Genomic DNA, 23,267 nt, shown 5'->3' with positions numbered 1-23,267 from the left:
TAATAAAGTAATAATATTTAATATATTTAATTAAAATATTTAATGATCTACCAGTAAACTAAAACAGGATTAAGATGTTCTTTAAACGACACATGGCGTAATTTTTGATCGACACATGTCTTCTTAATTTATTTATTATTATTTTTTGAACAACATTGGTAATTGGACTCAGCGGCATGCCTTTTCATTGTCCGATAGAGATCGACCACGTCACCAGCATAGTCAATCCGAGGGCATGACTGATGGTGGAAGTCCCACTACCGTTCTGGAGGAAACAAACTAAATGCTACAAAAAACCCCCATGTCCCACCACATTGGCAAGGACTTCCCAATATGTCTTTAAAAGGTTTTGAACCTGTGACCAACACTTGGCTGAAAGACATAAGGGACACTAAATGTCCAGTTGGGATAAATCCCAAAGACTCTTAATTTAATTATTTAACTAAATTAGTTTTTTTAATTGTATATAGATTCAACTAGTTATAGTACTTGCGCGTTGCCGCAGGAATTTTTACACAAAAAAGTAAAATTGTAAATATGTGAAAGTTATTTAATAAAAACAAAAGAAACCAAAAATTCGGTGGCAAGAAAATAAAAACGAAAACTTTGACGTGGGAAAATGTAAAAACACTATGTATATAAAAAGACGAATAAAAATAGTTAAACCAAATGTTAAAGTAAAATCATAACAGGTGAAAGTTATTTGATTAAAACATGAGAACCCAAAAATTTAGTGTCAAGAAAATAAAATCAAAAACTTGTACATTCCACACATAACGTACTTGTACATTCATATAGATTTCTAGTATATTATAAATGAGAATTCGAACATTTAGTGTCAAGAAAATAAAAATGAAAATTTTGATGTGGGGCAAATTTAAAAATGTTATATATAAAAAAATAGATGAAAATAGTCAAACCAAATGTTTAAAAAGTAAAATCGTAACCATGTGAAAGTTATTTGATGAAAACACGAGAACCCAAAAAATCAGTTTCAATAAAATAAAAATGAAAACTTTGATGTGGGGCAAATTTAAAAACGTTATGTATATAAAAAGACGAATAAAAATAGTCAAAACCAAATGGTGAAAGTTAGTTGATTAAACATAAGAACCCAAAAATTTAGTGTCAAGAAAATAAAAACGAAAACTTTAATATGGGGCAAAAGTTAAAAAATAGAAAGTTTAGGAGGTTAAAATGAAAAATGGTAAAAGTTATTATGTGCTATAAGAACTTTTACATTTTACGCATAACGTTAAAACTTGTACATTCCACGCATAAAGTACTTGAATGAAAATAATCAAAAACCAAATGTTTAAAAGTAAACCCGTAACTGTGAGAAAGTTGTTTGATGAAACATGAGAACCTAAAAGTTTAGTGTCACGAAAATGAAAGCGAAAACTTTGATGTGGGATAAAAATTAAAAAATAAAAATTTGAAGGGTTAAAACGAAGTTTGGTTAAACTTTAGGGGGTTAAAACGAAATTTGGTTAAAATTAGTATGTGCTTTAAATGCTTGTACATTTCACGCATAAAACACTTGTATATTTGCATAAGTTTTTAGTATATATATTACTTCCTAATTAGATTTATAATTAAACTTTAACTCTTGCCTTATAAATACAAAACACATTATAATCTTATTTGATTAATCTTTTCTCATTAATAAAATTATCTTTTTACCTTTTCGACTCTTCAACTCTTATTACTTATATTACCTATAATAAATTATTAACGTGAACACTTCAAAAATTTGAGTTTATGATCCGAAATCACAAGTTATTTTTCGTCATCCATTATGCTTTACAAGTTTCGAATTTGATGTGATTATAAAAATTATAATAATATATAATTATGTACTCATAAGATCATTGGATCTTAGATCCATTCGTTGTATAACTACGAATATCTGGTTGGGACTCGAGTTTAACCAAGACGAATTTAACTACTAATTAAAATTGTGGTTCAATCTTATTATCATATCTATCATAAAATTGATTTTTTAATTTGTTTGGTAGGACAAGTTATTCTATTTCAATCTCAAAATACCTATTCTTGCAAATATATATAGAGTATTTATATCAGATAATTCAGTGATTTGACATATAAGTTTCGGATCCATACTTCACGCAAAAGTTCTATTCGTCCATGCTCATACAAGTGTTCTATTCTTCTATTGGATGATTTATAGCTACACTAAATTTTTTGTCTTGTTGTGTTTCCTATGCCTACTTCAAAAGATTTTTGGGTTTATTTTGTGGGGTTTATAAACTTTTTAAATATGTCAAGATCACGAAAATAGATTTACATGTTTCCTCCCTCGATATCATATCGAACTAGTTAAGATTTTTTAGGTTTATTTTGTAGGATATTTATTCTCTAATGTCTTGTATATATATCGATACATATACAACATAAATTGCCTCATATCCATATACATTTTCTCTACTTCAACAACACACATTTTTGTTCACACTTCTCCTCTATGTCGATGTAAATACTAATACATTTTTTCATTAATGAAACAATATATATGATCAAGGTGTACACACACGGAAGAAAGACATACATGAACATATATGTGAGTGTGTATATACACATCAATACATCAATTTGTCTATGTGTGCATGTATTTAGGTATGTGTATGTATGAGTATATATATTTTGTATGACTTCTTTCTCTTGATATATGCAGGGCTTTATTTTTCTTCTACTCTTACTTAAGTTTTTTGACATTTTTGTGTATATTCTTCATTTGGTTGAAAGGTAGCAACTTTTTTTTCTTAATGAAATATATATGTACCGAGCATCCTTTTGTATAAAATGTCAACTTCAATGCCAAAAAAAAAAATTTTAATTATTGAGACAAAAAGAGTGTTTTTAATCTATAAATTATATCATTTATATGGAAATATTGGTTACCATGCGATATTTTGGTCATCTCTAATTATTGAGACAAAAAGAGTGTTTTTAATCTTCATTTGGTTAAAATACTTTTCTTTTACTTAATTTCTCATCTTGGTTAATTAAGTATTATTATTATTATTATTATTATTATTATTATTATTATTATTATTATCTTTTATTATTATTATTATCTTTTTTTTTTATTGTTATTATTATTATTATTATTATTATTATTATTATTATTATTATTATTATTATTATTATTTTATTATTATTATTATTATTATCATCTAGCAGACGAGTTGTATACAAACAGTTATATGGTCATTGGGGCGCTTGATATATTTGACCAAGTGATGTATGTTATTGAAATATGTGGACAGATCGACAGTGACTTGAAAAGACAGATTTCGTACGATGAAATGAAATGAAATTCAAGAAATGGACATTTCGTGTATGGTTCTCGTGGCCTACCATTTTGCATGCGGCTACCGATTTTGTCATAAAAAAGGTAACGCCTACAAGCCTACAAATTACACTACCTGCTCTTTGTTTTCTATATTCTTTCAGCTCTTGGATTTTTGTGAGCATTTTTGTGGTTCTATATAAGTTTCTTTGATTATGGCTGAACTAGAGAAACGTGAAATGTAGGTCTTATAATAAAAAGATAATGATAAATATGTCTAAAGTATACGTAATATATTTAAGTTTTGACACATGGATTTCATTTTCTTTTTCATAATTTTTACTATTTAATTTGTCATGTCTCAATTTCTTCTTATTAGGCATATTTTTAAGCCTATATTTTAAACACATTAATTATTTTTTATACTAAAGTTATTAAAAGACAACCAATAAGTTGATGAGTTATTGGTAAGGTTTTTAAACCGAGTATTTCATTCGAATATAAGTTTCATTTCATACAATTGTGCACGGAGTAGACTATATAGGGTTTTTTCCTATAGTTTTGAGATATCCAGACATTTGTGTAATTTAACCGTAGAATAAAGATACTTTGCCATTGTTAAAAAAAACTTAAAAAAAAAAAAAATTTAATTATTATGCGACAATTACATATATGTCTATCCAAAGTTTTCGTGTTCGAAATTTAGCATACCCTACTAAGGACCCAAAACATTGGATGCTGTTTTTAGCCTGTTAAAATTGTATTTATTGGGCCATACTAGTTTAGGCCCATAAATATGTCAAAACCCCGCAAAGGCCAAAGTGAACTTTTATAGGTTCCCCAACCAATCGCTCATTTAACAATTTGCTAATAGAAATACGCACGAGTTTTGCTAAATATAGCTTAAGGGTATGCATTAAATGGTTTGGAAGGTACGTTAAATACAAATTTAAAAACTGCATTTAACATTTTAACAAAAATATTATGAATTCGTAAAAATAAAGGAATTAAAAGATTAAAGAAAAGAAAAATTAAGTTAAAAGCCTTATACATATAGTCACTTTTACGATGACAATGGATTAAAAATGTTAGTCATATCTATATCTATGTTCATATATCTACGGATCTACCTATGTCCCATATATTCATATCTGCTTGAAAAGTTTCACCTATTCACATCTATGTTCACCAAATGAGACGGGTAAATAGATGTCTATTGGATAAAATCTTTTTGTTCAAGAAAACAACGACTAGTCTATAGTATGCATATTCTACATATGTCCTCAAAGTAGAAATGCTTATTTCAAATAACCGATAGAGGAAAACCCATTACTAATCGGTCCGAAGGCACAACGATTAATAGGGTAAACCCTGCCCCGCAGACTTGAATTAACTAGGTAAAGTCAAGCCCGACCTCATAGAGAGATTTCTTATGTCCTTCTTAAGGTTTGAACACAAAACTTCTAGAAATAGGAATCACCTTTCAACCATTGAGCAATGCTCATGGACGCTCCAAGAACCATCTTGCCCACAAATTATATCCATATAGGGTATGACAAATACAATTTCACTTTAGGTTGACCATCACTCCCACTAAGCTCGCAAAGAATTTGATAAGTTCACATTAGTCATCATACTTAAACCTCATTGTCAGTTTGTGATCACTGATTCACTGAGGTTCTCGATCTCTGCTCAGAATATCAGATCAAGATCAGTTATATATATATATATATATATATATATATATATATATATATATATATATATATATATATATATATATATTGTTTCAATCTCCTTTTCCCACCAAATTAAATCCATTTAAATATATTGAAATCATCAATGACATTTGAGAACCAAGGTACATCAAGTTAAAAGATTTTTAAAAGTAAAAAATTAAAAATACTAGCTACAAAAGATTGAACATGTGAATTTGCCTACATGTTCCGGTAAATCAAATCCAACACACATCAACCCACCCCATCGATCAATTCTTGAATATTGTTTACAAAACAAAGCCTCTTTGGATTTGCTATATCATTCGAATTAGGGCATCAAACAATAATAAAATATTACAACCTTTATTATATTATTTAGATGGTGTTGTATGTATGTCTATAGTATGTACATAGTTGTGTTGGATTTAATAGAGCATTTCAGCATGCATGTTTCTAGATTTTAGTTTTTTCTGTTTGTAGTTTTTATGTGAAGAATTAGGCCCGTGCGTATCGATTTTTATTCTTTTGTATTACTTACATATATACTATCTTCTTAATCTTAACCTTAATATATACTATAAGGCAGTTGAAATAATGACTCATTAACCCATCACATTTAGATAAAATACAAATTAAAAATCTTAATAATCACTATCCAAAAATATTATTATATTAGTATTTATATTAATTTGTAGAAAAAATCTCATTAATTTACACTTTTTTTGTTTTTCATCAATAATTTACACTTTTTAGCCCTGAATACTTAATTTATATTTATTTTTAGCCATCAACTTGAGAGAATTTTTTTAAATTTACAATCATTTAATTAAATAATTTTTTTTTAACATATCAAATATTTTCTACAAAAAATTATTTCAAAGCCTAATGAGTTATTAACAAATATTAGATTAGATTTTTATAATTATAAATATTAATATCTACTTTAATATTTGATATAAATACAATGTGAACTCTAGATATATATATCCCAAACATAATAACAGATAACGATATACAACATCATTATCTTAAACACAATAGGAATCACGGGACATGGGACAATCATAGAGCCAAACACTCATTAAAAGTGTGGATAAATGCAACATATTTGTAGTGATGGTCAACACTGAGTTTGCTAGCGTGGTTTATTTCTACCTACGTACCTGAGTAAAGATATTGAATGCTCATTATATATATTGTGCAATTGTGTGTACATCGTACACTCATATACTCACTAACGTCGAGTTTGTTTCACAGAATTTGATGGAATATAATGAAATTGGATTCTTTAGTGCGTTTGGTTGTTCAAAGAATGAGGAATCTCATTCCGTAGGAATGTAAACATTCCAACATTTGATTTCATTCCTTCAGATTCCAATTCCTTAAAAAGATTTCACTCTTTCAAAAAACATTATATGAACCAAACGCACCATAAGTATTTCTCCGCTCCTCCCAAATTTTTTGTTTAGTCCATTTTGAGATTCCTCAAAACAACCTATCATTTTAATAAATAAGAAATCATTTAAGTTTTAAATATGAAATATTAAATATAATGAGCTCATTTTTAATTTCCTTTATATACATACTAACTTATAACCCGCGTGAAATTCTTGAAAAACATATAAAAATAGTTAAATTTGTACATATAAAAAGTTGGCAAAAAAAATAAAAACTAAAAGATATAAAAAACTAAGAGAAGAAAAAAATGTACCGTAATGAGGAAAGATATTTTCTTTGATTACCTCATTTATTTTGTATATTAAATTTATCTTGTATTTTAATATTCTTTTATAGAAAAATCCTAATTAGAATATAAAAGATCGATCATCATCATCACATTAAAAATTCAAGATTTTGTAAACTTGTAAATAAAAACCCTCATTAGGATATGGATCGGAGTTAAAAAAACCCGTTTAGAAGAGCGTTTCTCAAATTGCTTTGTTATTAAAATATTGGATATGATTTTTGTAAAAAGTCATTTGATCGCACTTAAAATGCCTGCAATCTATATTATAAAAAAATATGGAAAGTTGCAAAAGGTCAAAATATAAGAGTGTTTTAAAAAAAATAGTGAAAGTTAGAGGATTAAGAACTTTTTTGACTAAAAGTCTAATCAAAAATGATGTAGGTATTTTGATCCAATGGTGAAAAATAAAAATGAACTTAAATGTATGATCTAGATTTTTCATTTTTCTATTCAAGTGTTCTCTTTTAAGATTATATATATAACTAAGATAAGATGTTGTCAATAGTAATTAAGATGTCATATTAGGAACGATGGAGCCCATATCATTGAGAGAGTTGACGATTTGTTAATAAAAGCTACTTAAAAAAAAATCCATTATCTTCACCATCTTTTTATAAGTATATATCTTTAAAGACGAAGCTTATATAACCAAGATGTATAGTTACACCGTATGTTACTATTTAATTCACTTTAATAAGACACTTCCATCATGTTAGCCGTCCCCTGTATTTACTGAGTCAAAAGGTTTTCCCCAAATCTTATCATTAGTTCATTAATTACTATACTAATCATTTTTGGAATGGATTAATTATAAGGAAGCATTTATATATAGAAGAATATATGTGAGCCCTAATACAAGTTTATGGAAAATGATAAACGTATCACTGATATTTATTAATCTACCACAATATACATGTTCTACAACTCACGGTATAAGTCAATAATACATGTTTGTGGTAAATATATAAAAATTAGTGATACCAATTTGACCTCCAAGTTAATTTATAGATGCTTTTGGATTTATGCAAATTAGTCTATTTCTTTACCTGACACATTTTTCTTAGTATACATCCATCCCCACTCGGCCCTCCCCTTCCCAACAAATCCCTATGTGTATGAAAAGATTATGCACCAATAATTACATAAATATCATTGAATGCTATAAAATATATATGATATGATGTGAGATGAGATGAGATGAGATGAATAAATGCAACCCTATGTGAATCTTTTTCTCTTTTATCCTTAACCTAATTAGCCTGTCGTCTTTTGTTTTTGTTTTTTGTTTTTTGTTTTTCTTCTTTAATACCAAAATTTATCTAGTACATTATTGATGAATGCACCAATAAAGATATAGGACCATATATAATCAACGACAACTATATGCTACAACGACCAATACTAACATATAGTCAATAATAAAATGAAACGTCAAACGTCAGCCATCAAATTAAAGAAACGAATCAACTCAATACTGTTAATTGAATGAAATGTCTTTTATTCAGGTTAATTGGAGAGGCGAGTCAATGACTCACATTTATGCGGCATAACCAAGGTATCCGTATTTGACCATTATTGACATTTTTTCGGCCTATTTTCAAGAAATTTACCAATTAATTAGCTAGTTTCGAATGTGAGACCCAATCTAAAAACGTCGTCTAACCATTATGTTTATGTTACCTTGGTGGTATTTACGAACCAACATGATCTACCATTTCGCATATTGATACTCTTGAATGTAATACATAACAAAAACAATTTAAAGAAAATGTATATATCGATATCGACAACAAAATAGTCCTAGCTAAAATAATAAAATGTACATGATTATTTTTTGTTTTTTTAACGACTAGTCGGTCGACACCTCACCGTGTAAAATATACATGATTATATATTTAATTCTTCTCATAGGATGTAAAACGTTTTACTGTAAATGTAAGCTTTTGATATATAACTTCTTAAAATATAACTTATTTTGTACCCCTAGTCTACTACGTCGTCATTCCCTATAGCACAATCACGTGATATACTCCGAGTGTTAATCTGTTTTCTGCTATTCATTGACTTGTTATAAATTTCATATATATATATATATATATATATATATATAGAGGGTAACACTCCGGTGAGAATACCTTAAAAACATCATTTTGATGAATTAAAAGTCCAAAAAACTAACATAGTGCATAACTAATTATCATTATTTAAGTGTTTAACAACACATTCATTCATCAAAATCGAAACAATCATGTTTTTTGTTTAGTGCATCCATCTTGGATGCATATTCATCAAAATAATGTATCCAACAAAAAACCTGATTTTTTCAATTTTGATGAATCAATGTGTTGTTAAACACTTAAATAATGATAATTAGTTATGCATTATTTATGGACTTTTAATGCAAAAAAAAATAATTTTAAGGTGTTCTCACTGTTCTTATTTTAAATATATTCTTATTTGATTGTCCTAATATATATATATATATATATGCACACAATCTTGTACCATTTTCTTTTTGTCACTTAAACCCTTTCTGAATAATGAAATGTTTTAGCCCATGCATATAATTTTATATTGAATATTCTAATTAAGTATATGTAAATATCCTTTCAAAATACTAAGATATTTCATCTTATTGGTTTTTTGATGAATGTAATTACAACCAATGAAAACACATACACACAACACACTACACAGTACGCACATGCATCTAGCCACTAATTGCCTCTAGTTATTTTCTATCTGAGTAGTATATGTTATTAATTAATCAACAAATAGGCAACCTAATATATAGTTGCAATAAGGAAAAACAGCTACTGAAGCGGGTTTACTGGACCATATGTGTTTAGTTTAATTTGGTCCTAGTTTCTCAAGCTTCTATATATAGCTAGGTTGAGTTATAAGCTACTCGCAAACCCAATTGTCTACTAAATTTGCGTAGCTCCCAAATACCAAGAATTATTCTCAAATTACCTTTTGACATTTGCTCTCATATTCCTCATCCTGCATTCATCCTCTATGTTGGTAAATTGGTGGCTTTATATCGAACGAATGTACTACACAAAATCTAAACTGTCGATCAACTTTTTTTTTTTTTTTTAAGATCTCTCATGATGGACTCTATATTTGTTTCTAGTTCTATCTAGACTTATTTTTCTCTTGTCAAAATAGTCAAATTTATACAAAACTCAAAATTCATAGGAAGGCAAGAGCTAGCCTGCTAGCTTCTTGATGAATTACAGTGAGTATTGGGTTCCACCTCATACATTCTCGCCTAATTTAGGAACAGGAGTAGGAGCAGAATAGTTTGTCATTTTAATTAAATAAAGATGAGAATCCAACTTACTCAAGCCTTGACTTACCTGCTACATATCCTAGAACATTGAATACATTATTCCTTTGAGCTACATAAAGTATACAAAATTACTTGATCAACATCTATATGCTGACATACCATGACAAAACCTTGCCATCAAACTACCCAGTTATTCATTCATACCATTGATCCAAGTTAATTATTATACCTCTACTTGAACCATATACTACATATATAGTTATTGTAAAAAACTGCATGTATGTATATCTTTTTAAAAGCATACATACATACATATATATATATTCACATCTCCTTTTAATCATATGTTCTTCCTTTAAAAGTTGGTGCTTGATATGTATGTTTGTAATGACATCCCATAAAACGATGATAATATACCGAATTAGATCCAATATGTACAATCAGTCACAGTCGGACAATTTGTTGATTAGATATATAGGTTTATCATTGATCATATTACTTTCATGGTGTAAGATACTTTAACTACTGATTAAGAATCCTAAATTCCTTAGATCAACAAAATAAATCTAATTGTCCATTCATATATATTTAATGCAAAATATTACACGGAAGTAGCTAGATTTGTCATTATTAAATCCGTGGCACCGGTGTTTCTTGATGTTTACTGGAGTAGTACTATATATAGAGGTAGAGCTAGCTAGTAGATTTGCCTTATATTAATTAAAAATTAGCATCAGCCTTGTCAACGATTAATGAATCTTTTTCGGTAACAAAATATAAAGCATGCATTAAGACACCAGATGATGACAAAAGACAATAATATCAGAAGCTGAATTAGTTTACAATTGAACTAATAGCTAGTTTTATTTATCCTTCAACAAAATCAATCTAAGCAAGTATTTTACAATCAGTAAACGTCGCAAAGATCAAGCAGTACCAGTAGTCTAATCTAATACATATAACACAATTTGCCTCCGGCCATCAGATAGATAAATTTACTGGTAATTATATGAACAAGTAACACTGACCTAATTGCTGTTGCCTTCCCATGCTTTACCAATCATCTGAAAATATCATAAAAATTGATGCTTCAATCAAACTAAATATATTACTTTAATTACATTAGGTATTAATAAAACAAATTAGTTTTTTATATATGAAGACCATTCCTATTATAGGCAAATTTTCATCAGTTTTAGTTCCAATCCATGTTTCTCTATAAAAAGATACCCTAGTGGCCACAAAGGCTCACCTGCTTAACTCTGGGCTTGCTCGCAAACTGAGTCAGCTCTTGGTTTAGTTTGCTTCAATTTTTTATTTATATTTCTAGCAAGTGTTAAAGGAAATATATATACCTCATGTGTTTGTCCAGGACTTTGTTGGATATTGAAAGAATAGGATGGGCTCCAATTTCCAGTCATCAACAGTGAAGCATTATCAGCAACAAAACCTTGCTGAAACCGAAAGCTGGAGCTTATTTGATCGAATTCACCAACGCTCCAAGATCCGAACTGATCTACGGGCTTGTTATATTTCTTTAAAATCGTCCTCTCTCTCGCCCTCTCTCTCGCCTTTTCTCTAGATGCTTTAGCAACAGGATGATGAAAATCTGCGCATCTCTTAACCACTCTACTAATTCTCTCTTTTGGTTTTTTGATACTTTCAGAAGAGTCCTTTACCTTATTTTTACTAATGTCTTGATCATCTACTCCAGCACTCTTTACGACGGACTGATCACCGGTTCCAGAAACAACCTCACATTCTGAAGTAGAGGATGCACTGTTATTGGAGACATCCATAAAGCTACAGCTGTGATCAGGAAGGAGGTCAAGAATAGCGGTTTTCGATTTGTTTAGCAACCAATCAACCGTCATGCTAGCCTTATCAAACCCTAACAAGTCTTGTAACCCAAACAACTTTTTAGCAACATCAAGGGACAACCTCATTCTTCGATCTCTAGGGCCTCGAGCCGTGTTAATTTTGCTATGACGGTCTCTTTTAGAAGCCGTTTTCATTGGACCGCTACTACTAATCTGATGCTCCATGACACGAGTATTAAATTCGTCTCCATCGTTCATCGTAACGACTTGTCCGTTATTGTAACTACATTCTCCCATAGGAGAATCTCCATTTGTAGTAGTGACCATCTCTTGAGGTAGAATGACGTTATGATTATTATCGTAGTTATGACCGTTCCAAAAGAATTGCTGTCTTTGAAAAAACTCGCAAAACACGGCTTCATCTTCTAAAGGAATGTGTGGGGATGGATGGAGATAAGAGGAAGAAGAAGATGGAGTATGATAATGTTCTTGTGGGTACTCATTTGAATGGTTTGATTCATTGTAGTAGCTACCAGAAATAGTAGTCCTTGGTGGGTCAAATCCATTGTTGACTGAAGAGGGATACATCTTTAATTTATATATATTTAGAGTCCAGAAAGCTACATATGGTTAATGCAAAAAAAAAAAAAAAAGATCTAAAGGAGGCTTGAAAATGAAAGGCTTAATTATAATACTACAAGAAACATGATTATTGATTAACTATGACTTAACTTGAGATTGGTAAAGACCTAAGCAAGAGATAACAAGGATGAAGATTCATGGAAAATGTATGAATTGGGACTTTGAGAAAGACTTGATAGCATGCTATAGATGTTATTATAGAGATATAGACAATCATATATATTGATGGAGAAAGAAATGGGAGGCCCATTAGTTAGCCTATCTAAATAGTCAAGAATACAGAGGGGGAGCACTTAGCTTGTTAATAATGGAGACAAATAAGTGACATTTTCATCTTTCTCTTTCACCTTTATTTTTAGTAAAAGTTAAGCATTTATTTTGATGATGAAGAAGAAGAGAAAATAGTAAGTATGTAGTTTCTTTCTCCCTTGATCGATTGAGTGGATATGATGCACTTCTTATTGTGCCACTTCACGTGCTTGATAGCAATGGCTTGTATGTGTTAAATGGATATATACATACATATATATAATGAATCCAAGACAACTTTAATCTGAAAGCAACCCTTTAGTGCCTTGACCAAACACATGCATGCTTTTGATCAAGAATCTGTTGCACCATGATTATGTATTTTACTAATCACTAATTAATTAGGCAGATGAAAGAGGGAGGGGGGTCTGGATGGATGAAGAAGAGATATAGTGCGGTGGTGGTTCATTGGTGGTTGGAGTGGAGTGAAGTGGGGTGGGGTATGAAGAACTTAGGGTTGTGAGCTTCATTAACAGGACAAAGACAAAAGAAAATGTAAGAATGTCTATACATTATAATTAATACAGTATAATATCTTAAGATTGATGTGTTGTTTGTCTTATTGATCATTGCACAATAGATAAATCAGACATTTAAAAGTATAACTTTGATGCTAATTTTAGATTTTGTTTGTTTGTTCTACATTAGTAGTAATAAAATGATAGATAATAAAAAGGATCATTGGTTTTAGATTATTTGGGGGTGAATCAAGTTTTCCATTATGATATATACTAATATATATATATATATATATATATATATATATATATATATATATATATATATATATATATATATTGGGGTGAGATATTTGAGACCACCTCTTATTTTAGGACCAACTAGAATCATTGATTTTTGTACACCATAATATACAAGACTTTTTTATAAAAACACTAAGACTTTCCAGCGACGGGCCCACTGAAAAATCATGTGTAAGTATATCGTAGTAGATGATGATGGTGGTGTGTAAGTTACGAAAATCAATGGTCTTTTTTGAACTTTTTTTAGTTGGTCTCAAATTATCTTTCCCCTATATATATTTATATGTGTGTGTGTGTCATCGCTCAATTGAATGATTTAAAGCGATTGATGCAATAACCTAGTTGTAGTCTCAATTGATCCTGATCAGTCGTGCATCTCAATCAGGAGATGGCAATACTAGCTAGGCCTCATATTGGCTCTAATCATCTAAAGATCTTTATTCAATAATGCCTCAAAATGCTTCTCTAGACAAGTGTTCGAAGTTGTAGATTTTATATATAGATTATTGGCCCTTTGGTATTTTACAAATTGTTTGATAGCATAAACGAAGACTCATGAGTGAAACCTTTTTTTAGCACTCTATCATCAACTCTCTATTTTAAATAGGTTCTAGGAAGTTCAAAGTTCATGACATTGTATATTAGTTTTATTAGGGGCAAGGGTGTAATCGACAAAAAGGATCAGCAAGTTGGTTTGGCAAATTTTGGCAAATTGGCAATGCTATATCACATGAATTGGCAACTTTAATTGGCAAGTGACATCGGCTAGTTTTGACCTATGCTGGTGAACGTTGGGGAGCATTGGCAAGGTACAAAGATTTTTTTTTTTTCTTGTTTGTCTTTTTTGTGGCAAGAATTAATAAGTTTGGCTATTTTATTGCACTACACCTACTTTGACAAGCATTTGGCAAGGATTGACAAGAATTTGGCAAAATCACGTGACATCATGTGATTGGTTAAAAACTTACCAATTTGTCAAAGATTTGACACTACACTCTTGTTCCTTATGTATATGCATGTATATAGTGTAATTTTACTCATATAATAAGATAAAGAAAAATTCAGTTAGAGGCCAAGTTCTATTCATCTGTAGCTCCTGTGCAAGAAAGCCTTTTTTTTGACTTGCCTACTCTCATGTCACTTTCACCAAAAAGATTCAATATCCATCTCTCACACAACACACTTACCCTACACTACATAAATAATTTGGTTGCCGTTACATGAGTAAGCATTATCATTCATTTGATCCAAATAAATGAAAAAGAATCTTGAATGACCTAAATATATAAACTTGTGCTACGTCTCTCTATTGAGAACCAAACAAGTTACTTTTCACCATGAAAATATTATCTTAATTTTCTCCATTGCTAGAAAGGGTTTATGGCATACAAATGTAACTGCCTATGACCAAATGGTTATGTAATGTAGTGATCTATTTATGTGGCTATGTAATGTATGTATTTATGTTTTCTTGGCTATACTATGTAAAATATGTACGGACTTTATATAGTATAGCCAAAAAATATATATAGGTTCTTGTATTGATTGACCCAAATAAAAATAACCTTACATAGTATAGCCAAGGAAACATAAGTGCATACATTATATAGCCACCTGAATAGGTCACTACATTATATAACCATTTGGTTATAAGTGGTTACATTCGTATGCCATTATCCTTTGCTAGAAATGTACTTTACTACTTTCTTAATTATGTTTATTATTTTCTGAGTATTTCACCGTATATACACACAAATACTCTTAAGATTTAACGTCGACAAATGATATTTTGATACAAAAATATATTAAAAAAAATTATCATGTTTTTGGTGTTTTAAAAATGTTAGTGTTGATATATATGCATGCATTAATATGTTAATTTGTTTATTATACATCTAGCTTATAGTGATTATGGTAACTTTTATTATACGGTAAATTGAATTGTATACTACTTGTGTTTACACCAAATAACCGGGCATAATCCAAGCATTAATTACCAGGTAATCCGAATTACCTGATAGTTAATGCTTGGATTAAGGTTGCAAATTCAAGTTCCATTATTGATAAGTTTGAAGTGGCTCATCAACTATGAAGTTGTAGGTTCAATTTTTATTGTAGATAAAATGTAAATATGTAGAATATTTTGTGGTTAAATAATTTCAAATTAAAATAAATTTGTGTTTAGTATAAATTATGTTTTCAAGTTTGTAGTTAAGTATCTCATTTGCAATAGTTAAATTACTAAAATATGATTAAAATACAAATATTTTACGTAAAAAATATTTCACATTTAGTTTTTGTATGATTGGCAACTCAAGTTATGCCTAAAAGCAACTCCTAATATCGATTTTTACAGCTTACAACTCTTAATATCGTTTTTTTTGTTGTATGGTGGAGATTGATAATGTAAACATGTTTATTCTATCTAAGGTATAAAGACTGATTTTAGGTTTTGCTTAAAATAAAAAATGACCCCTCGCCTAATGTGCAAAGAGTAAGGATCGAGTCATCTACGATCGACTTCTGCTTCCAAAAAAAAAAAATCTTAACTAATTGATCCAAGTTTTGCTTATACTAAATCGAAATTATCTGTAAGAAGTTTGTGGAAAATAATGATGTAGAAAGATATATTGGATTGAAACAATGTTACATGATAATCAACCTCAGAAACTACTGTAAGAATATTTTAATCCAACAGTTTGGTCTTGTCAATTTACACAAGTAGTGAAGAATTTCGTATTTATCAATTCTCATATTGTTATATAGTTGGAAAGAATTTGCCGTGTGATAGTTTACTATCGCACATAGTACAATTTCTTGAGAAATGGAATCAACCAAAGCTAGACATTCAAAGTCCAAGTGAAGCACTAGCTAGCAAATGTACTATTTTTCCATATTTACATGCCGCCTATATCTATACATCTATACAAAAACCTTGCTTTCTCTTTCCCATTTTTTTAAAAGAAAGCCCTAACTTGCGCTGTCATTTCCTTTTAGACTGGCATCATATCATGACCACGCACTTACAAGGACCACATGGCCGGGATTGGCTGGCTACAGGGGTTGCTTTCAAACATATATATTGAGATAAGAATGCTTACGAATGTGTTGTACTATGCGATTCATTTTAAGGGTGGAGGACAATCACAATGTAGCTAGCTAGCTCATACACAACCATAATTATTAAGTGCTTTCATTTCAATTTTTACTTTAGCATGCACCTTTGGTTATTTGTACTGTAGTGCCAAAGGAATTTGATACCATTTTACCTCTTTATCTCTTTAATTTTCTAAACAACATCATTTTGTCAAATTGTGCTAGGTGGTGGTTGTAAAAAAATTTACCGACGCTGCATCACTGGAGTCCCAAAATGCCAAACCACCGCGATGGTTTGGTGTGTAACTCCAGAAGATGGTTTGTGAAATCTTAGGCCAAAATCGTGGTTTTTTTTTTTTTTTAATATACTTCATATGTAATTATAAACCCTAATATGAAATTCTTCAGATTTACTTGGACTTACATTTCTACGATCACTATGTTAGTGTTCGCATATGATTCACTCAACATCATCTGCATACCTAACTCACTAATTATTCCCACTCTCTACTTTTGTTCATTTTCCAATTCCCACTCAAGGCTCCTGCCCACAAAATACATTTACAATTAGGTATAGTTAAATTATTGGTACATATATTTCTATCTTTAGCCATAATTTATAAATGCCCTTGTGATGACACCAATAGCCAGCTTCAATGATGTCTTCTTTTGCAACACTTATGTCAAACTTTTAGGGCTTGTAACTTTTGGTTTTTATTGATTGGAAGTTGTTCCAACTCATCAACTACTACACCTAGTTTTTTGTCATATATATATATATATACCCAGTACGTTCCGGGTATCAAACAATACAAGAGAACAGAGTTTATAAAAAAAATTAATCAATCTTTTCACATGGTATAACAACGCCTAACAATTTTGCTTAAGTATATTAGGTTTTGTTAATGACAGTCTTTAAGGTTGTCATTATAAATTATTTGATTGCATTAAAATTTATACTTTGTCAAATGAAAATTTAGAGAGTAATATTTTATTTATAAAGTATTAATTTTTATGCATATAATAAATTACTAATGACAACCTTAAAACTATTATTATTACTCTCCAAGTATATTTAAGAAAATTTATCTTGAAATTAAGATGGTATACATGGATTTTGGTACACGTTACAAATCTTTATATATAATAAAACAAGATTGTTCTCTATAAGTATTTTTAGAAAGTTTTTGATGTGGCAAATTTATATTTCACTTTAAAGTTTTTTTATTAATTATGATGTCATATATAAATAAAAAAAATTCTCTCTTATATAAGATTACAAATAAAATGTCTTTTCTTATTTTGACTTAATGCAGTAGTCATTTTTATTTTAAAAATATTATTGTGTTAGTTGATTTATTAACTATATATTTATTGTGATAGTTGAATAATTAGATTTATATAAAGTTATAATGTTTTAATGACAAACATTACATATATTTTTTTAATTTATTTTACAATTTTAAAATTTTGATTAACATGTATAGGTTAAATTCGGGTTGATTAACTAGTTAAGATAGTTGTTTGAACCTAAATTAATTGGCTCAGTGACAAACAAGATTAAGGACCACAACCACCGCAACTCCTGAGAATTCAGTGCGAACCTAACAAGTTTTTGACGAACCTAAGGCAGTAGTGATTGTGAATTGATTGAATATTATTGATTGACTGAATTAAATGTGAACTGAATGTGTGTTGATTGACAGCATTGAATTGATCTTTTATAGAAGTATATTTGGAAGACAGATAAGTACTTTCTGGGATTCTTATATTATCAGTTTCCTTTTCCTTGTAAAGACTGTAGCTTCACCTTGATTTTATATTTCTATGTTATAGTATATATAAACTTACTGAGCTATACAAATAGCACATATAAATATGAATGGTATACTCGAGCAGATAATTATAAGTAATCATAACTCCAGCCATACACCTCGAGCAAAATATAACTCAGCCCATTAGGGAACTAAATCCAGCCCATGTAATATTGCAAAGGGCTTTAAGTTACACGCCTAGTTCCATTTTGTTTTAAGGTGGCATCTTCAAATACTCCAGCAAGGCATCTATAGCTCGAGCAGCTCGAGCAACATAATATATTTATCTAGTCGAGTAATATGGGATTTAAAGGAAGTCATCAAAGGTCCGGCCCATTAGATACGATTAGGTTTGTATATACTTTAGCAAGAGAGTTAGCAGCACACGTTTGAGTTAGGGGAACATTGTCCCTGCTTTCTTGTCCTATCTCGAGCCTCGGGCCCTCGTAAGTCTAGTAAACCATGCCATATCTCGGTGCCCGCCTAACTAGAGCAAGCCATCTTATGACATGTCTATATAAAAGAAATAGGTTTGGCCAGTGAATCTGGCCTAGGTTAAATAGATCAAACATCTCGAGCCCCTCATATTCAGAGTATATCTCGGGCATAGCATATATCTCGAGCATCCTTCAAGTCTTTATATCTCGAGTAAGTAAAATCCTTTAATTTGAAATTAAATATACATATAATATATATATATATATATATTTCAGATACTCGATATTGATCTCGAGCATTAGGATGATGTATTTCATGCTTGCCCTTTGTAACTCGAGCATCTCTATCTCGAGTCCCACTCATCATTTGTTAGTCGATATTATCCGGTGGTTTAATGTTTCAAGTACACATGTTTAGTCTCGTGGATATCTATACACGATCAAATCCCCCCAAGTTTGGATATAAAAAGATTTGACCAAAATTTTTGTATGTAAACTTATAATTTTCCCCTTCTTGTCCTCTGTAGATTTCGTCTAAAGGATTCGATATTTTCCTGTGAGTGAAGGGCGGCTGCTTTGTGGGACAACTCTACTGAATTCCAACTTCATTTTATCCTTTAAACTTCTGATTTAAGAAGGTATGTATCCTACTCCTTGTCTCTTATATACATCTCTGTTTTTCAGCTTTTTCTGATGAGCTGATACATATGATCGTGAACATATCAGAAGTACAAACATTGTTGTATGCTAAGTTGTAAATATTTAGCAAATGTAGATGTTAGTAGGAAATACTTGTACTCCTTCGTGTATTAATGTGGTGGTAGGCAATGAGGTGCCTTCACAATTGTGATGCCTTTACTAGGTAGGACACCCTGTGATAACCTTCTTCCGTATTGGAGATTTAAACTGTGATGTCGGCCAATATTGTCTTGGAATTTAAAACTAGTCGATCTGTAATAATTTCATGTTCAATATATATAAATTCATTAGTCGATCTGTAACAATATCATGTTCAATATATATAAATTTAATGAATTTATATATGTCGTTGACCTCACTTGGGCCTTATTTTGTCGGGCCATATTATATATGTACATACGATATATGACCTCATATGCAAATTTGGTAGCATATGTATTTGTTGTGTTAATTGTGGGCTTTTTATGGCATTTTTGTCATTTACCCCAAGCTTGTATTGATAGGCAGTATCTACATTTAGATGTAGTTTCCTCATTATGTTACATGTATATTTGTGTGACTATTATAATATGTTATGGACCTTATTTAGGATTGTCCTTTTTGCCAGGTAGCCCCTTACTTACTTCAAAGTTGGATTTGTTTTTCTAAAGATATAGAAACTTTCATTATGTCAGAGGGTAGTAGTAATCATGAAATGGATAGCCAAGGAACCAATGATTACGAGGTAGTTGAAGGAGGTGACTTAGATGATGAGAAAGTTTCTCACCCTAGGGTAGATGAGACACCCTCTCGCCTTAGTGCTTTATTTTTGAAAAAACTGATTTCATCTCACCCATGTCTATCCAAGTACAATCCTGTTTTACCCACTAAGGATCAAAGAGCCCATTGCCCTCCTCCTGGAAAGGTTGCCCTTTATCGGGCTTATTTCACCTCTTCGAATGTTAGACTTCCATTGGCAGATTTTTATCTCAAGGTTCTATCTTATTATCAGATAGGTGTTGCTCAGATGCAACCAGTTGGTGCTGGAAAAATATTGACCTTTGAGATGATCTTGGCTGCTCTTGAACTTCCTCGTTCACTTTACCTATTTAGGAAGTGTTTTAGATTGTTTACTACTGGAGATTGGTTTACTGTTAAAGCTAGGCCAGAGTATGCTAAACTGATAACTGCTCCCGGCACTATTAAGACTGTTTTGCTTGGTTGGACTCGTGATACCAGTAATAAGAAAGAATGCTCCCGATTTATTAGGAAAATTAATGTATTGTCGGCTGAACATATGATCAACCAAAAGCACCTTGAGAGGTTAAGGCAAGTGTCTATCCCATATAAGAGTTATGCAAAATGTGAGACTATTTTGGTTGTTGCCAAGATTAGCCAGGATTGGGAAGGAGATGCCCCTACCTTAGTTGATGAGTCCACTGGAAAATGTATGCACTTATTTTGTCTTTCTTTTTTATATTATTGTTTGATGAAAATTTATTGTTTGCTAATATGCTTTGTTGTTGCAGGGTCTTTGGGAAAGTATGGGGATGGATCTTGAGAAGCTTGAGCAACGCCGTAAACCCTGCCCTAATGATGAAATCTTGGAAGAGCATGTTGAAGGCACTTCTCATAGTTCTCCTCCATCTAGGAGGATTTCTTTCTCCCCTGAGCGCCAAAATCTTGGCATTGATGGTACATCTCTTCGTGCCTTCTCCTCCCTACCCACTGAAGAGGAGAGTGACAAGGCTATGGGTGACTTCTTTGAAAAGGAATGTCCTTCTACTTCTTCCCCCACTGGTATAAAACTTTATGTTATTTTGTTGGTGATGCTCTTCTTTATTTTATTATATGTAAATAACCTTTCTATTATAGGTGGACTTTCTTTAGGAGGTGGTCCTTCTGGAAAAAGGGGTGGGGATGATCTTATTAGTCCTCCACCGAAACGTTCAATGCCTCCCTTTGAAGCCTTTAAGAGCTTTACTTCTTCTTCTTTTACTTCTAATTCCATGGGTCCTCTCCGATTGTCATTTATGGGTGGTGGCTTGGAGGAGACTATCGATGACCTTGAGCCCATGAGACGTGTAGGATTTCATTGTGCTGAATATCATGCTCTTCAAAGTATTACTGCTGATGAATGGAACGATTTAAGGCGTGCCAGTGCTTTTAATCTGGGCTATGATGATTCCACCCATACCTTTAGCTTTCCTTCAAGTAGAGCGGGTTCCACTTTTGTTCCTCACCCTACCCAGGAGTTTCGTAGGGGTTTAGGTAATGATTACTATGTGTATCCTCCATCCCTCAAACTAAAAGATGATTTGAGAGATCCCGAGGTAGCGAGGCATTATGCAGACTCAGTGGTTCCCCCTCTTTTTGCGGCAGAGACTAGCTTTCTTCCCCTCACTCATTCGGCTAGGGTACGTTCATCACTTTACTTTATTTTTAATTTATTATTATTATTTTAATATCTTTTCATTTTATGCAGTTGTATGATACTCATCCCGCACTTTCCTTTAATGCTGGGGCTGTCATGAGGGACAGTTTTTTGAGGGAGCTTGCCATGCTGAAGAAGAAGATTGATGGATTGGAGTTCGAGATGAGTATGGTATATGGTAACCTTTCTGATTCTTTGCTCGAAGTGGAGAAAGAAAAAGATGAAAAAAGGTGCTTAGAGAAAGACGTTCAACGACTTAAATCCAAGTTTGGAGTTAGTGAGGCTAGGATTGGCGGGCTCGAGGGAGAGAGAGCTAGGGGAAAAAAGTTGGAGACTAATGCTGAGAGGAGTACCCAGCTAAGGAGGGATACCCTTTTAGCCTTTCCTCGTTTGTTTAGGCTTATTATGGATCATCCTGATGTGATGGGTGTACTTGGTGGATTTTATCGGGCTGCAGTTGCTGTTGGGAGGCACTCTGCTGCCTTAGATCTTGTTGGAGTTCATCCATTTATTGACCCCACTTCTCTTCCTTTCTATGACGAGTCTATCCCTGACAAGGCTAGAAAAGCTGAAGCTGCTTTTGTGGAAAAGTCTTTTCCCATATTGAATGCCATTGCTAAGGATCCAGATGCCTCATTGAAGGATATAGAGTCTCTCATTATAGCCCGATCAGAGGTGATTGCATCAGGGGCTATCATTCCACCAGAGATTTTGTTTCATTTTACTTTTCCTTATTTTTGGTTTTATAACTTGTGCTCATGTATGAACTTTTATGACTTTGAGCTAGCTTGTCATTTATGTTTGGCTTGTAGCCTATGGTATGTGAACTTATTGCTTATGTAATTTGAGTTAACGGTTTGCTTGGTTAACCTTGTGTATGTGATTTATTACTTGCGAGTTTCATTTCCCGATGAGAAATGCTTATCTATTTCACCCGATGAATGAAATGATGGATATTTTGTAAGTTTTGATAGGGCATGTATTCAATATAACCCTTCCATTATGTATGCCACCCTATGAGTGGAAATTTTTTTGTGAATTTAAATTTGATGGGAATGAAGGTATTAGAACCTTTGTTTTTCTCCATTACTTCCCCATGAGAAGTCTTATCTTTTCATTTTGTGAATGAGAAAGATGAAGGTTGTTTTTGTTACAATAATATAACCTTAATGTTTTAAGAAAAATGCTACTTTATTCATAACA

The 23,267-nt window shown here is 31.3% G+C and overlaps 1 protein-coding gene and 1 long non-coding RNA gene across 2 annotated transcripts; one reads left to right on the top strand and one right to left on the bottom strand.

Annotated features, from left to right (window-relative positions):
- The first annotated feature begins 2,501 nt into the window (after positions 1-2,501).
- On the top strand, positions 2,502-11,510 carry LOC122608174. Its single transcript, XR_006325181.1, has 3 exons — positions 2,502-2,637; positions 3,291-3,418; positions 11,446-11,510. It is a non-coding gene; the product is annotated as an uncharacterized LOC122608174 (long non-coding RNA).
- LOC122608173 (transcription factor CYCLOIDEA-like) lies at positions 10,884-12,486 on the bottom strand. The gene is made up of 2 exons (XM_043781263.1): positions 11,429-12,486; positions 10,884-11,137 (listed from the first exon to the last, which is right to left on the bottom strand). The coding sequence occupies exons 1-2, from the start codon at positions 12,479-12,481 to the stop codon at positions 11,102-11,104; spliced, it is 1,089 nt and encodes a 362-aa protein (XP_043637198.1). The 5' UTR covers positions 12,482-12,486; the 3' UTR covers positions 10,884-11,101.
- Between the last annotated feature and the right edge of the window lie 10,781 nt (positions 12,487-23,267).

This window comes from Erigeron canadensis, chromosome 7, assembly GCF_010389155.1.
Source record: "Erigeron canadensis isolate Cc75 chromosome 7, C_canadensis_v1, whole genome shotgun sequence".
Lineage (NCBI taxonomy): Eukaryota > Viridiplantae > Streptophyta > Magnoliopsida > Asterales > Asteraceae > Erigeron > Erigeron canadensis.
This window is presented reverse-complemented; position numbering and strand designations above follow the sequence as displayed.